Source organism: Herpailurus yagouaroundi, unplaced genomic scaffold (genome assembly GCF_014898765.1).
Source record: "Herpailurus yagouaroundi ecotype Mexico unplaced genomic scaffold, PumYag 162, whole genome shotgun sequence".
NCBI classification, from domain to species: Eukaryota; Metazoa; Chordata; class Mammalia; order Carnivora; family Felidae; genus Herpailurus; species Herpailurus yagouaroundi.
The window spans coordinates 73,594,806-73,611,243 of record NW_024412403.1 but is presented as its reverse complement, the minus strand read 5'-3'; the positions used below and the strand labels follow the sequence as shown (position 1 = coordinate 73,611,243).

Sequence of the window (16,438 nt, the reverse complement as noted above, 5' to 3'; positions counted from 1 at the left end):
CGCCTGGGTGGCGCAGTCGGTTAAGCGTCCGACTTCAGCCAGGTCACGATCTCGCGGTCCGCGAGTTCGAGCCCCGCGTCAGGCTCTGGGCTGATGGCTCGGAGCCTGGAGCCTGTTTCTGATTCTGTGTCTCCCTCTCTCTCTGCCCCTCCCCCGTTCATGCTCTGTCTCTCTCTGTCCCAAAAATAAATAAAAACGTTGAAAAAAATTTAAAAAAAAAAAGGCTTTTGATGTTTTAAAACGGTTATATTCAATTTAATTTTTTAGGTAGTATGTGGAATAACAACTAATTCACTATATCTTAAACAATACAGGTATTATCCATCTTTTTAATATTTTCTGCTCTGATGGGTGGAATATACTTTTAGTCATTTTGATATTTTACTATAGATTTCTTTGGTTAAAGAAATAACTAACGATATAAGAATTTTCAGTGATGTATGAATTTTTTTTTAATGTTTATTTTTGAGAGAGAGCATGTGAGACCAAGCAGGGGAGGGGTAGAGAGAGAGGGGGACAGAGGATCTGAAGCAGGCTCTGCACTGACAGCAGGAGCCTGACGTGGGGCTAGAATTCATGAACCGTGAGATCATGGCCTGAGCTGAAGTTGAATGCTCGAACGACTGAGCTACCAGGTACCCCCAATGTAAGAATTTTCTTACATCATTCATTTTAATTTCTTTTGTGAATTATTTGTTCATGTCATCTGCCTCTCCTGCCACCTTTCCCCCCCCTTTTCTCTTAGAAGTATAAAATCGTTAGGTGTAACATCTACATTAGGAATATCAACTTTGTCATGTAAGTTTCAAATAGCTTTCCTTGTTTGTCATTTGTTTTTAAACTTTGATTTTTAAGAAAACCTGTATTTAGATTTATCAATATTCTTTGTGCTTTCTGCCCTTGGTATCATGCTTAGAAAAGCTTCCCTATTCCCAAGATTATAAAAATGTTTCCTGTATTCAGAATCTTTAATACCATCTCTATTTTTTAAACAGAATTAGTTTGGGACACCTGGGTGGCTCAGTCAGTTAAGCGTCTGACTTTGGCTTAGGTAATGATCTCATGGCTCATAAGTTAGAGCCCCACATCAGGCTCTGTGCTGACAGCTCAGAGCCTGGAGCCTGCTTTGGATTCTGTGTCTCCCTGTCTCTCTGCCCCTCCCCCGCTCATGCTCTGTATTTCTCTCCTTCAAAAATAAATAAACATTAAAAAAATTGTAAACAAATTTTTTTAAATAACTTTTTAAAGTTTATTTATTATTGAGAGAGAGAACACAGCTGGGGAGGGGCAGAAAGAGAGAGTGAGACACAGAATCCTAAGCACGCTCCAGGCTCCAAGCTGTCAGCACACAGCCTGACGTGGGGCTCAAGCTCCCCAACTGTGAGGTAATGACCTGAGCTGAAGTCACAGGCTTAACTGACTGAGCCACCCACACGTTCCCGTAGCATCACATTTAAATCTTTAATACATTTGGAAATTATTTTGAAATAAAGTGAGATTGTTTTTTAAAATATAAATGTTATTTTTATACTCCTTTGTACATTTTTATTTTATTTTATTTTTTTTTATTATTTTATTTTTTTTTTATTTATTTAAAAAAAAATTTTTTTTTCAACGTTTATTTATTTTTGGGACAGAGAGAGACAGAGCATGAACGGGGGAGGGGCAGAGAGAAAGGGAGGCACAGAATCGGAAACAGGCTCCAGGCTCTGAGCCATCAGCCCAGAGCCTGACGCGGGGCTCAAACTCACAGACCGCGAGATCGTGACCTGGCTGAAGTCGGACGCTTAACCGACTGCGCCACCCAGGCGCCCCCTTTGTACATTTTTAAAAATTATTAGACTTTAATTTTTTTTTAGCAGTTTTAGGTTTTACAGGAAAATTGAGTGAAAAGTACAGTTCCTATATCCTCATTACCACTCTTCCTTCCATTTCCTTTCATTAACATCTTGCATTAGTGTTATAGTTGGTAAGCCAGTGTTACTATAGTCCATAGTTTACATTGGGGTTCACTCTTTGTGTTATACGTTGGTAAACTTGACATACATATTTGTTGTTCTGACACATGCATCCACTATTACAGTATCATACAGAATAGTTTCACTACCCTGAAAATCTCTTGTGCTATACATGTTCATCCCTTCTTCCTCCCTTTAAGTCCCTGGCAGCTGCTGCTCTTTTTACTGTTTCCATAGTTTTTTGCCTTTTCCAGAATGTCATATAGGTGGAATCATGAGTATGTAGCCTTTTCAGTTTGGCTTCTTTCCCTTAGCAATATGCATTTAAGTTTTCTCAATGTCTTTTCATGGCATGGTAGCTCATATTTTCTTTTATTTTTTTTAAAGACTGTTTTTTAGACCAGTTTTATTAGAGTTCACAGCAAAATTGAGAGGAACGTACAGAGATTACTTGTATATCTCCTACGTCCACAGATATATAGCTTTCCTCATTATCAACATGCCCTACCAGAATGGCACATTTATTACAATTAACAGACTTAACATGGGCACATCATTATCCCCCAACGTCCATAGTTTACCTTAGTGTTCATTCTTGGTATTGTACATTCTGTAGTTGGGACAAATGTATAATGAGATGTATTCACCATTATAATATCGAACAGTATAGTTTACTGCCCTAACAATTCTGTGTACTCTGCTTTTTCATCTCTTTCCCACTTGCAACTCTGGGAATCACTGATCTTTTTACTGTCTCCATTAGTTCTGCCTTTTCAAGAATGTTGTATGGTTGGAATCACACAGCATATATTTAAGGTTTCTCTACATCTTTTTATGGGTTGATAATTTTTTTTGTTTTTAAGTGCTGAATAATATTCCATTGGATGTATTCAGTTTATGTTTTCACCTATTGAATGATATCTTGGTTGCTTCTAAGTTTTGGCAATTGTGAATAAAGCTGTTATAAACATCTGTGTGCAGGTTTTTGTATGGACATAAATTTTCATCTCATTTGGGTAAATACCAAGGACCATGATTGCTGGATTGTATAGTAGGATTATGTTTAGTTTTGTAGGAAACCACCAAACTGTTTTCCAAAGTGGCTGTATCATTTTGCATTCCCACCAGCAATGACTGAGAGTTCTTATTGTCCCATATCCTTGTTAGCATTTGGTATTGTCAGTGTTCTCTATTTTGGCCATTGTAATGGGTGTATGGTGGTATCTCATTGGTATTTTAATGTTCATTTCCCTGATGACATATGTGGACCATCTTTTCATATGCTTATTTGCCATCTGTATATTTGCTTTGCAGAGGTATCTGTTAAGGTCTTTTTAAAAATATTTTTTTCCATGAAATAAGGTATTTTCATAGATTAGAGATGTTGCCAATGCTATGTTAAATTATTACAGGTTCTTGACTACTTAGACTTCCTACTCTGATCTTTGTTTCTTTAGTTTGAGAGTTTGTAAGTATTTCTGTTTGGGATGATAAAAGTGGTAACTAAAAGCTAGAGAACATTTTCCTCACACTCCTTTGTGGGTGTTTCTGGAATTTTGTACTTTTCCTTATTCCTGTTTTGCAAACTTTGAATTCTGCAAGAAAGTAACAAAGACAAATGAAAATGTTTTACTTAAATTTAGAGAGTTCTGAAATATGTGATCTTAGAGACTTCCTGAAAATATATATTTTTTGGTGATAGAAATGATTCTTCTCTGTTCTGTTGGACTAGTTGTATGTGCCCAAGTTTAATTTAGAATTTTTAATTCTCTTGAAATTTTCGATTGTTCAATTGTTTCTATATTTCTAATTTATATATGGTAAGTTTTTAGCTTTGTTACCTTGTAATTTAGATCTTTGTTCAGGAACTGGACTTGTGGGGACCCAGTTTAGTTCAAAACAGAAGGCACTTGATAGACTATAAATGGCAAATAGAAATAGACTGTGTTATGACTGATCCAGTAGGCTCAACAAAATTAATGTTTCTAATTGTGAAATGACTCAAGGGTAGTTTTCTCTAATGTATGTTTTAGTATTCCTGCATTTTTTTGTGTTCTTGCTTGCTTTAGTGCATCAGTATTTTTAAAAGGAAATACGTTTTTTCAGGGTAGTAAATAAAAATGTAATTAGTCATTTTAATTATGTGTCTGGTGTACATCTGGGTGAGCTATATGGATTTTCAGATGAGTATGGAATTACTCTTATTTGTTAAATGGCAATCATTTTGACTACTATATTCTCCCATTTTCTATATACTTTCATACGAAAGATTGAAGATTAGAGTTGACTCAAGTGAATTGTTTGCATAGGTTTATTGAAGGACTCTGTCATTTTACATGTGATAGTAAATTTGGCAATTTCTCATTAAATAGTATTGAGATGGGACTACTGAAGCATTATTTTGCTGTGATTACATGTTTTCATAGTCTGTACATTTTGATATAATTATGCATAGCCCTGATTATTGGCATTGAATATTATTGGCATGGGAACATATAAATGATTTATACGAACCAGAATTGAAAAAGAATTTTTCATTGTCAAAAAGCTGGTTAATTTAATTTTCAAAAATGTTAATACATGGGTAGTAATAGAAATTTAAAATAAATGTGTGTGTAAGATTTTGTAACACCTTAAAATATAGCCATCACATTTTTATAGAAATCTACCTATTTAAAAAAAATTTTAATGTTTATCCATTTCTTTTGAGAGACAGAGAACAAGTGGGGGAGGGGCAGAGAGAGAGAGAGACACACACGCAGAATCGGAAGCAGGCTTCAGCCTCTGAGCTCTCAGCACAGAGCCTGATGTGGGGCTCAAACTCACGAACCGTGAGATCATGACCTGAGCCGAAGTCGGCTGCTTAACCAACTGAGCCATCCAGGCGCCCGTAGAGATTTACTTTCTTAAATCTACCTGTTTTAAGATGGTGTTATATGATTTTTAAGTGTTACATATTTTTCCTCAGTTTTCTCCATCTCTCAAAGACATTATTATTATACCTCATCTTTCAATTCTTTTCTCTCCTAAAACATATTCACTCCATTAGTATTCATTGATTGAATGCCTTTATTTATTTTCATGAAGTTGGTTTTTTTGAGAATAACTTGGAATGTCAGATTTTAGCATGTTAAACATTTTCAAGAAGTAGGAAAGATTGGGATTATACTAGAAGTTGTTTTTGTTATATTTGACTTCTACTTATAGTAGTAACTTCTGCTTTACTTTAGGCTAGATATCTTGTGGAACTCAGTGTTATACTCCCCAGGTTAGAAACATCTAAAGAAAAAGTAGAAAGTAATGTTTTGAGTCTTAGAATGTTATTGTAAAAATATTTTTCTTGTCACAGTGATAATCTTTTTCTTTGCTAAATCTTTATAGTTATGATAAGTGTTATAATTATTTTCTGACAAAATGTAGCTTATAAAGAACAGGGACTGCTGATAGCATGGGAAATAATAAGTACTTTGGACTTAATAAGAAAAGCGCAGCCTGTGTCCAGTTTTTTCCAGAGTGCCCTTGTTGATCAGGCATACCTTTGAAAAATCTTTATTGGTACAACTGAACAAATTGTAATAGATAAACATTTTCTGAAGAAGTGTTACTTTGTTGCTGATCTTTATAGTCTTGAGATACCTTCAAGATGAGGAAGTGTGGTGGACAAATGAAATAAAATGTGTGGAATGTTAGTCAAGATGGGATATGGGTCAAAATTAAAGATGTGTGTGTAGGGGCGCCTGGGTGGCGCAGTCGGTTAAGCGTCCGACTTCAGCCAGGTCACGATCTTGCGGTCCGTGAGTTCGAGCCCCGCGTCAGGCTCTGGGCTGATGGCTCAGAGCCTGGAGCCTGTTTCTGATTCTGTGTCTCCCTCTCTCTCTCTGCCCCTCCCCCGTTCATGCTCTGTCTCTCTCTGTCCCAAAAATAAATAAATGTTGAAAAAAAAAATTAAAAAAAAAAAAAGATGTGTGTGTATATATATTTATATATTTTAAAGGAAAGTGATAATAACTGACAAACTGTCATACCAAAAATGTCACCACACTATACATGTGTTAACAGAAATATTTCAGTACTTTTGCATATGGTTTTGGTTTGCCAAGTGTGGTAACGAATCTCTTTTTAAGCTGGGGATAGATAATAATCTGGTAACAGTCTGGCATGTCAGTTTTCCTGACCTCAGTATGAAACAAAGATATTTAAGTAGTGTAAAACTTACATATGAAATTCCATGCACTTGACTCATTTAAGCTCTCCTAGAATCTCTCTCAGCTTAATTTTTTGTGATAAAATATAAAATATACAAAACAAAATTTACCATTTTTTAAGTGTACAATTGAAGGCATTAAGTACATTTACATTGTTTTGTGACCATCACCCCTCTATCTCCTGAACCTTTTCATCATCCCAAACTGAAACTCTGTACCCATTAAAACAATAACTCCCCATTCCTTCCTTACCCCAGTCCCTAGTAACAACTGTTGTTTCTGTCTCTATGAATTTGACTATTCTAGCTACCTCATATAAGTGGAGTCATACAATATTTGTCTTCTTGTGTCTGGCTTATTTCACTTAACATAATGTCTTCAAAATCCATCCATCCATGTTGTAGGATGTATCAGAATTGTATTCCTTTTAAAAATTGAATAATATTACATTGTTTGTATATACCACGTTCTGTTTTGTAATCATTTATCTGTTGATGAACATATGGGTTGTTTTCACCTTTTGGATGCTATGAATAATGCTGCTGTCATCACTGATGACGAATCAGTGATGTACGAATACCTGTTTCAATTGTTTTGCATATGTGCCCAGGATCTAATGCTGGATCAAATGGTGATTCTATGTTTTAATATTTTGAGATACCACTGTATGGTTTTCCACAATGGCTACATCATTTTATATTTCTACCAATAATGGACAAGGGTTTAACTTCTCTACATCTTCATCAATACTTGCTATTTTCTGTTTTATTGATAATAGCCATTCTAATAGGTGTTTACTCAGCTTATTTTGTCTTAAGCCTGATGTAGTTAAAATAATATGAATATTTGATTTCCAGTCCGTAAGAGCTCAGATACAGCAAATTAGAAAGGACTTTTTAATAGATGAAGCATTTTAATTGACAGGATGTGAGTGAACTTTTGGAAAATTCACATAGGGAACATTTTATTCTATGATCTTTCTAGATAGTAAAATGCTACTCAAAGTTATAGTAGTCTAGATCTCTGTTGTCCTGTATGATAATCACTAGCTACATGTAGTTATTTAATTAAACATAAATGAAATTGTAAATTCAGTCCCTCATTTACACAAGTCACATTTTAAGTGCTCAATAGTCATATGTAGCTAGTGGCTACCATATAGTGGCAGATGTAGAATGTTTTGAAAGTTCTTTTGGACAGCACTGATCTAGATATTTGTCAGAGATGTTATTGAAGGGTAACACAACAGTATTTCTGTTAAGTGTAGAATAAAAGGTCACAGAAAGTTAAGATTTCAAACTTGACTTACAATAATGGAAAATATAATAATTTTACATAATGATAATGGGCTACTTTTCTTTTTTTGGGGGGGCTACTTTTCTTGAGATTGGTAATCATCCAATTACTCAACACTCATTTAGTGCTGTTGGGCATAATTGTATTAGGAGCTCTGGCATATTTTTTTTTAATAGGAGATACCTCTCCCTCTCTCTTTATAGTTCTGTAGATATATATCTCCTACTTATATAAAATATGTATTTCTTACATATATAGAAATATCTAGATAAATGTATAATACTCATATATATGTCTTCTACAAAAAAAATGTGTAATATTTTCTGAAAAATAGTCCTATTTAAATTTCCCTAATTGTCACAATGTCTTTTATACCCTCCTCCCTCCTCCCCCCCCCCCGTCAAACCTCAGACATTGCAGTTGATAGCTGCATCTTTTTTGTTTCCTTTCTACCAAAAAAAAAAAATTCTCACTTTCGAACAGTTTCCTTTTCATGACATTGACTTCCTAAAGAAACTGCCAGTTGTCTTATGGAATGTCCCCTTCTAGATCTGTTTTTTTCCTGTTGCTTTTCTGGTGTCATTTAACTTGTTTCTCCAGCCACTGTATGTCCTGTGAACTCAAGTTGGTTCTGAAGGCTTGATTTAGGTTCAGCTTAAACAATTTTTGGTAACACTTTGTAGCTGATGTTCTGAATTTGAGTTCATTATTTTTTCATGATGGCTATATGAGCAATTTTATATAGTAACTCGTTTGTAAAATGCTTTTACATAGAATTTTCTCTAGTAATATTCTTAACACCCTGTGAAGTAGGTTGATACTACCTCACTGTGCTGAGCTTAGTTTTTATTAGCTTTTTACTTAGAAAGTTCTACAGTGCTACTCCTTATTAAAAGGGAATTACTTTGTCTCTACTGTCTTCAGAAATTGGTTTTTAAAAGAGATACTAATCTTTTCATCATAGAAATAAGTAAAAGTTATTCTGTCTAAATGTTATTTATAGCAATTGTACATGATTCTGTACAGGATAATGCCCCACCTTTGCTGTTAAATGATACTTTCTCCCCATTAAGAAATCAACTCAGGGCTGCCCGAGTAGCTCAGTTGGTTAAGTATCTGACTTCGGCTCAGGTCATGATCTCACTGTTCGTGAGTTCAAGCCCCACATAGGGCTCTGTGCTGATGGCTCAGAGCCTGGAGCCTACTTCCGTTTCTATGTCTCCCTTTCTCTCTGCCCCTCCCGTGCTCGCTCTTGCTCGCTCTCTCTCTCTCTCTCTCTCTCAAAAATAAACATTAAAAAAAAAGAATCAACTCAAAGTATGCCATTAGGTGAATAAAGAATATAATAGTGGTGAACTTAAACATATGACTAACACTAAGAGCTTTTGAATGGCATGAATAATCAATCATTGTTAATATACTAAGTTTAAAATAATTCCAGCTGGTAGCAAAGTAGCTTGATCTTTTAAATTATCCTGTGCTACTTTAAGTAAATGTATGGGTTTTTTAAAGAGTTTTGTCATATGTCTGGGGCGCCTGGGTGGCTTAGTTGGTTGGGTGTCCAACTTCATTCGGCTCAGGTCATGATCTCGCAGTTCCTGAGTTAAAGCCCCATGTTGGGCTCTGTGCTGACATCTCAGAGACTGGAGCCTGCTTCAGATTCTGTGTCTCTTTCTCTCTGCCCGTCCCCTACTCACACCCTGTCTCTCAAAAATAAATAAACATTAAAAAAAATTAAAGAGTTTGTCATATGTCTGATTGATTCTAAAATGTACAGTATTTAATTTACTATTTACTTTTTTTGTTTACTTTGGTGTGAAAAACCACGTGAGGGGTTTATATTGAGGAGATACTGATGGTACAAAGATAAAATATCAGTAATGACTCATGTCTTCCAAAATTTACCGAAACAGGGGAACCTGAATGGCTCAGTTGGTTAAGTATCCAACTCTTGATTTCGGCTCAGGTTGTGAGCTCACAGTTGTGAAATTGAGCCCCACATCGAGCTCAGGTTGGAGTGTGGAGCCTGCTTAGTATTCTTTCTGTCCCTTCCCTACTCGTGTGCACACGCTCGTGTGCATGGACTCTTTCTTTCTCTCAAATAAACTTTTAAGAAAAAAAAAGACAAAATTCACAGTAATGGTATTAGCTACTGTTGGTTAGGAGCCTATTATGTGCCATTGTGCACTATATATGACACTCAGTCCTTATAACAATTCATAATAAGTAAGTTATCAGAGGTTAAGTAACTTGCCTAAACAGGTAGCTGATTTGTGGTGGAATAGAGATTTGAACTCAGCATTGACTTTGAATTGTAAAGAGCCTGCAACTTTTACACTATGTCCTGCAAGTTCTTTTTATTTATTTATTTATTAAAAAAAAATTTTTTTTTTCAACGTTTATTTATTTTTGGGACAGAGAGAGACAGAGCATGAACGGGGGAGGGGCAGAGAGAGAGGGAGACACAGAATCGGAAACAGGCTCCAGGCTCTGAGCCATCAGCCCAGAGCCCGACGCGGGGCTTGAACTCACGGACCACGAGATCGTGACCTGGCTGAAGTCGGACACTTAACCGACTGCGCCACCCAGGCGCCCCTATGTCCTGCAAGTTCTGATGTGACTGTGACATAATAAAATGAGAAAATATTCACTTTTTTTGTTGTTGTAAGTTTATCTATTTTGAGAGAGACAGTGCAAGCAGAGAAGGGCAGAGAGAGAGAGAGGGGGACAGAGGATCCAAAGTAGGCTCTGTGCTGGCAGAAGAGAGCCTGATGCAGGGCTCGGTCTCAAAAGCCAAGAGATAATGATGTGAGCTGAAGTCAGATGCTTAACTGCTTAACTGACTGAGCCACCCAGGCGCTGCTCCCTGTTTAAGTGCATTGGAAGATTGGACTTATTTTACTTACCTGGAGTAAAAGTTTTGGTTTTGAGTTATATTGTTTTAGCAATGCATAGTTTAATTAGACAATCAAAATACTTCTGAATTTTTTTTTCCTTTCTTTAACCCCTAGATATTCAAGAATTTTATGAAGTGACCTTACTGGATAATCCAAAATGTATAGATCGTTCAAAGCAGTCTGAACCAATACAGCCTGTGAATACTTGGGAAATTTCCAGCCTTCCAAGCACTACTGTGACTTCAGAAACACTGCCAAGCAGCCTTAGCCCTAGTGTAGAGGTAAGATAAAAAAAAAAATTTCTTGAAGCTGTTTTTCGGTAATCAATTTATTGGGGCTGCTAAGTTTTTCACTTTATTTATTTTGTTTTTTCATTTAATTAAAATGGATATTATGTGGAAGTATCATAGGATTACAAATATTTTTGAAGAGAAAAGCTCAGAATCTCTGGTGCCTTTTCTTAAAATGCTGTGAATGGTTTGAGGTCTGAAATACTTGCTTTAGACTATTAAAAGAATACTTTGCATGAGAGACCTCAGTTTACTGGTCATACTTTGGAAAGATGGTTTTGCTCTGATATTTTTTTTTTTTTTCTTTTTGAGACATAGAATATAGTTTTGTAGTCCTGGGCAGTTTAGTTGCTACATTTACTCCAAATATTCTGTTTTATTTGGCTTAAAGATTATTAAAACTTAGTAAAGACTAAGTAAAGATTTGGGGCGCCTGGGTGGCGCAGTCGGTTAAGCGTCCGACTTCAGCCAGGTCATGATCTCGTGGTCCGTGAGTTCGAGCCCCGCGTCGGGCTCTGGGCTGATGGCTCAGAGCCTGGAGCCTGTTTCTGATTCTGTGTGTCCCTCTCTCTCTGCCCCTCCCCCGTTCATGCTCTGTCTCTCTCTATCCCAAAAATAAATAAACGTTGAAAAAAAAAATTAAAAAAAAAAAGACTAAGTAAAGATTAAAGACTAATCAGTAGGGACACCTGGGTGGCTCAGTCAGTTGAGCAGCCAACTCTTGATTTTGGCTCAGGTCACGATCTTATGGTTCATGAGTTCAAGCCACTGTCGGGCTCTGCATTAACTGAGTGGAACCTGCTTCAGATCTGTCTCCCTCTTTCTAGCCCTGTCCTGCTTGTGCGTGCTCTCTCCTCTCTCTCAAAAATAAATGTTAAAAAAAAAAAAAAAGACTAATCAGTAAATCTTAAGGTCAGCATTGGTTTCTGCATTTTTCTGTAGTTAAAACTGTCTATTAAAGTTTTAAAAACTAGTTTAGTAATATTCTTTTTTTTGTTATGATACACTATTGCTGGTGGAGTTAGAACAGAGATATGAAGCATTTTGTAATGAGCCTTCTATCTGATAAACGGTCATTTGAAAGTGGTTGTCTGACTGAATTTGATTCTAGTTCCTTCTAGTTTGTATTAGAGAAGTATCTGGAAAATTGAATCAGCCTCTCTTTGGTTAGTAATATATCAAGGAAAAGTGGTGGGCAGCAACAAGACAGCCCTTTGGTAATGAAGTAGACAGTTTCCAAGTTTTCCTTTTTATATTAAGTCACATAGAATTGTGAAATTTTAGAAGAGGGAGCACATCTGATCTCTCTTTTTTTATTTTAAAGATTAGGAAACTGAGATCCAGAAGAAAATGAATGACTTGACCCAGCCTATTCAGCTAGTTTGGGCAAGTCTACCCTTGGATTTCAGACCTCTTAACATCCAATTCAGAGTTCTTTTTACTAATCCTGGCCTGAACTTAATGTGTTTCTCTCTGATTAGGGAGAGATTCTAGTGTTATCTGTGCATACTTTTTTTTTTTTTTTGTCACTTTCTCTTGGATCATTTCAGTTTCCATTCCTTTTTTTGATGTGTCATTTGTACTTATGATCCATCCCAAATAGATTTTTTGAATATTTTTTTAAGGTTCGTTTATTTTTTAAGAGAGACAGAGACAGAGAGAGAAACCAAGCACGAGAGGGGGAGGGGCAGATAGAGAGGGAGACAGAGAATCTGAAGGAGGCTCCAGGCTCTGAACTGTCAGCACAGAGCCGGACTCTGGGATTCATCTCAAGAACTATGAGATCATGACTTGAGCCGAAGTCAGACACTTAACTGACTGAGCCATCCAGGCGCCCCGAGATTACTTAAAAATCTTAAAAAAAATATATAGTACTGGAAAATTTCAACTTTTATGAAATGAGGCACTGCTACCTAGAAATGCTGTGTGTGGTGCTGGTGTTTCTGCATCTCTTGACAAGTATATTATGGACATGTTAACAGGAGAATAGAACAGAAGAATAAGAACTTTCTGACTATATATGACAGATCTTATTGATTAGGAAGATGGATGAGAAGTGAATATGATTAAAAATGTTTCTTAGGGCTTGGCACATGGAAAATGCTCTACTGTGCTTGAAATTTATATCCGTTCATGATTAGACTTAGTAACGGGAATATGGAGGTGTGTTCATCACTCCTAGATTGTTTTAAAAAGGGGAAAATCTGTGTCAAATTTGAGTGAGCTAAGTTTGGTTAAAGGGAAGTACTCTTTTTGCGGAAGACAGAATACCCTGATGGATGTTAGTCTGAAAATGTAAATAGTTTTGAAACACACTGAAGGATGGCAGTCATAAGGATTTTTTTTTAAATGCCTGGGATATTTAGAAATTTAATTTCTACTTTTTTTGAGAGTGCTATAAGAGAAGGAAAGTATTTTCCCCTGTTCCGCATCTATTTATGCTTAATTGGGATAGAAAACTTGGCTAAGTGACCTTTGACGTGATCTCTTGAGACTCTTTGAGGCATGTTTAGGACTGAAAAGAGACTTAGATCATTTAATTCACCTTACTTGTTTTGTAGTTGAAGAGAATCCACTGATCCAAATTAAAACAAATGTAGAGAAAGTTTTTATTTGACTATAACTTGAAACATAATATGAAAATTATGAAAATACTTTGTCTTGTACAAAATTTTGGTTATTATTGCACTTGTTCACTAATTCTTGGATTAAAAAGTAAGATCGTGCTTTTGTGACAAAATTGCATGCAACACAATCTTGTCTCTTTTACTTTATGTTCGCTTTTGTATGATTATCATAAAGAGGGTTTGTTTGTTTTTTGTTTTTTTGCAAAAAGAATTTGAGATTGAGCAGTTTCCAGGGCATGCTTCTCTTACTCTCTTAAAGTGAAAATCTTTGTCTTGTAAAGACATTTTCTTTCATTTTTCTTTCTTGTCCTTTTTGTTGTTTTTACAGTTGGTAACTGCTCTAACTTGACAAATCCTCATTTGTCACTTAATTTGTGCCCTTGTAACTTTGTTTCTTCTGATGTAGTAAAATGATAATACTGTTTATTTTTAAAGTGACATGATAGTATCCTATTGTCTTAGAACTTTTTTCTATTTGGTATGTATGTCCCCTACTTTGAACGTATACCTAGTGAGTTGTTTGGAATAATGTTTGCTTAATATTAATGATAGTTTCTGGGTGATGGGGATTTTTTTATTTTTAGTACTTTTCTCCATTACTTTTTAAAAATAGTGAGCATGTGTCATTTTTATGAAAACAAATCTGTTTTAAGATAAGAGTGAATTTTAGAGATGGTAAGGAAGAATATTTGAAAGGAAGCAGGATGCAAGAGTAGGAGCAATTGCCTGATTTAATGAGAAGTTCCAACAGAAAAGGATGCAGTATCCTGTTTTAGTCCTTTTGAGTTGCTGTAACAGAATACCACAGATTGGATGTTTTATAAACAACACAAATTTATTTCTCACAGTTATGGAAGCTGGAAAGTTCAAGATCAAGTCACCAGTAGATTCAGTGTCTAGTGAAAGCTTACTTCCTGGTTCATAGTTTACCATCTTCTCCCTGTGTCCTCACATTGAGGAAGGGGTGAGGGAGCTCACCGGAATCTCTTCTATAAGGACACTAATTCCATTCATAAAGGTTCCTTGCTCATGGCCTAATCACATCCCAAAGGCTCCACATCCTAATACCATCACATTGGAGTTGAGGATTTCAGTGTATGAATTTTGTATGTGTGTGGGTGGGGGTGGTTGGGACACAAACATTCAGTCTATGGCAGTTCTGTTTTTGACAATACATTGCAAGCAGATCAAAGATTCAAAGGTTTAAAAAAAGAATGAAACCATAACATTTTAATGATTTTTGGTTATGAAGAACTTTCCTAAGCATGGCAACAAACAAAATCCAGAAAAAAGAAAAAGTTAAGAATGCTGACTTTGTAGAATTTCTTTGTGGACCTCACAAAGTTTGATTGTTTGAACTTTGGTTATATCTTGAAAGATGCATTAAACAATTGAGATGCTGAAAGGATATGCTGGGGGAAAACTTGCCACACTTATGAAAAAGGACTAATTTCCAACCTTCTCAACTCAAAAAACCTCTTAAAGATCAGTAAGAAAAACGTCAACATTCAATAGAAAAGTGACCAAAGGATGTTAATGGATTGTTTAGAGAAAAAGAAATACACGTGCCCCAGTAAGCCTATAAAGAGATGCTCAACCTCACTTTGAAAACATGCATATCAAATTAATAAAGTGTTTTTTAACTAGTTTGATTGTCAAAGATTAATTAAATGTGAGGAAACAGAAACTCTTATACTGTGAGTAGGAGGTACAGTTGTGCAGCCTTTCTGAAAGACAACAGTATTCATATTCTTTGGTTTAGCATATGTTATAGATGTACTCACACAAATTATTAATATACAGATATATATATACATATATATATATGCATGTTCATTGCAGTACTATTTGTAATATTAATAAAAATCAACAGGGAAACAATCTAAATGATTATCAGTAAGAAACTGGATAGGGGTGCCTGGCTGGCTCAGTCAGTAGAGCATCCAACTCTTAATCTCAGGGTCGTGAATTTGAGCCCCACATTGGGTGTAGAGATTACTTTAAAAAGGAATTTAAAAAAAGGAAATTGAATAAACATGTAATGTTACAGCCACTTACTGCAATATAAAATAGCAGGCATGAAAATATAGCTTATATATCTATATGTTATTAAATGATTGCATATCAGGTATATAGTATGCATATCAGGAGGTATAGTATGACTGTAAAAAAAAACGTAGAAGTTAGGTATATCTGGAAGAATACACACTTAGTCTGTTTTCAGTAATGTATTTGTTTTCAGTTATCCCTGCTATCTCCAAGCCCTGTTTCAGCCCTTCTGAGTTCATTTCAGAAAGAAATTAACTGAGTGGAGTAGGGAAGATAACTTTTTTTACCTTCTCTTTGATCTTTTGATTTAATGCTTTAAAATAATCCATCTGCTTTAAGTAGAATTTTAGGAGATTGTAGAGTTATAAAATCAGTCTGCTAGGTTTAATCTGAAGTCCTCTAAGCATTGACTTAAATTACTGAAGTAGTGGGTAGTATTTGTACATAAAAGTGCACAAATCACAAATGTGTAGCTTGATGAATTACTGCATTGTCAGTACACTAGGTCAAGAAAAAGAAAATGGAATGACTGCTAATGGGGTTCCAGAATTACGTAGCGATGATGGTTGTACAACTCTGAATATACTAAAAACCAGTAAATTGTACATTTTAAAATTTGGTGAATTTTCTGGTATGTACATTACATCTCTTGTTAAAGATATACCTGTACCCCAAAAATCTCCCTTGTACCTTTCCTAGTCCCTACCTATATCCTCTTCTTCAAAGGACCATCCTGATTTCTATCACCATAGATGAGTTTTGCATTTCTAAAACTATTTATTAACAGATTGTGTATGGTATATATTTTCTTGTGTCTAGCTTCTTTTTTCTTATATTTGATAATTTCATCCATAAGTGGAAGTTTTTTCATTCTCTGTGCTGTGTAATATTCCATTGTATGATACACTACAGTATATTTATCCATTCTCTTGATGGGTATTTGTATTGTTTCCAGTTTTGGGTTAGTGCTGCTTTGAACATTCTTTTACAGTCAGTTCTGTTATAGCACAACATATACATTCTTAACAATCACTACACTGTGCAAAGTTGTGCAATAAAAACCACAAGGCTTGGGGAGCCTGGGTGGCTTGGTCGGTTAAGCATCCGACTTCGGCT

The 16,438-nt window shown here is 35.6% G+C and overlaps 1 protein-coding gene across 22 annotated transcripts in view; it reads left to right on the top strand.

Moving 5' to 3' along the window:
• DLG1 (discs large MAGUK scaffold protein 1) overlaps nt 1–16,438 on the top strand; it is a 275,437-nt gene that overhangs the window by 10,354 nt on the left and 248,645 nt on the right. For all 22 annotated transcript variants that reach the window (XM_040484886.1, XM_040484885.1, XM_040484907.1 and 19 more), the window contains exon 4: nt 10,471–10,637. In XM_040484886.1, the coding sequence (XP_040340820.1) occupies nt 10,471–10,637 (167 nt within the window). The remainder of the gene's footprint in view (nt 1–10,470; nt 10,638–16,438) is intronic.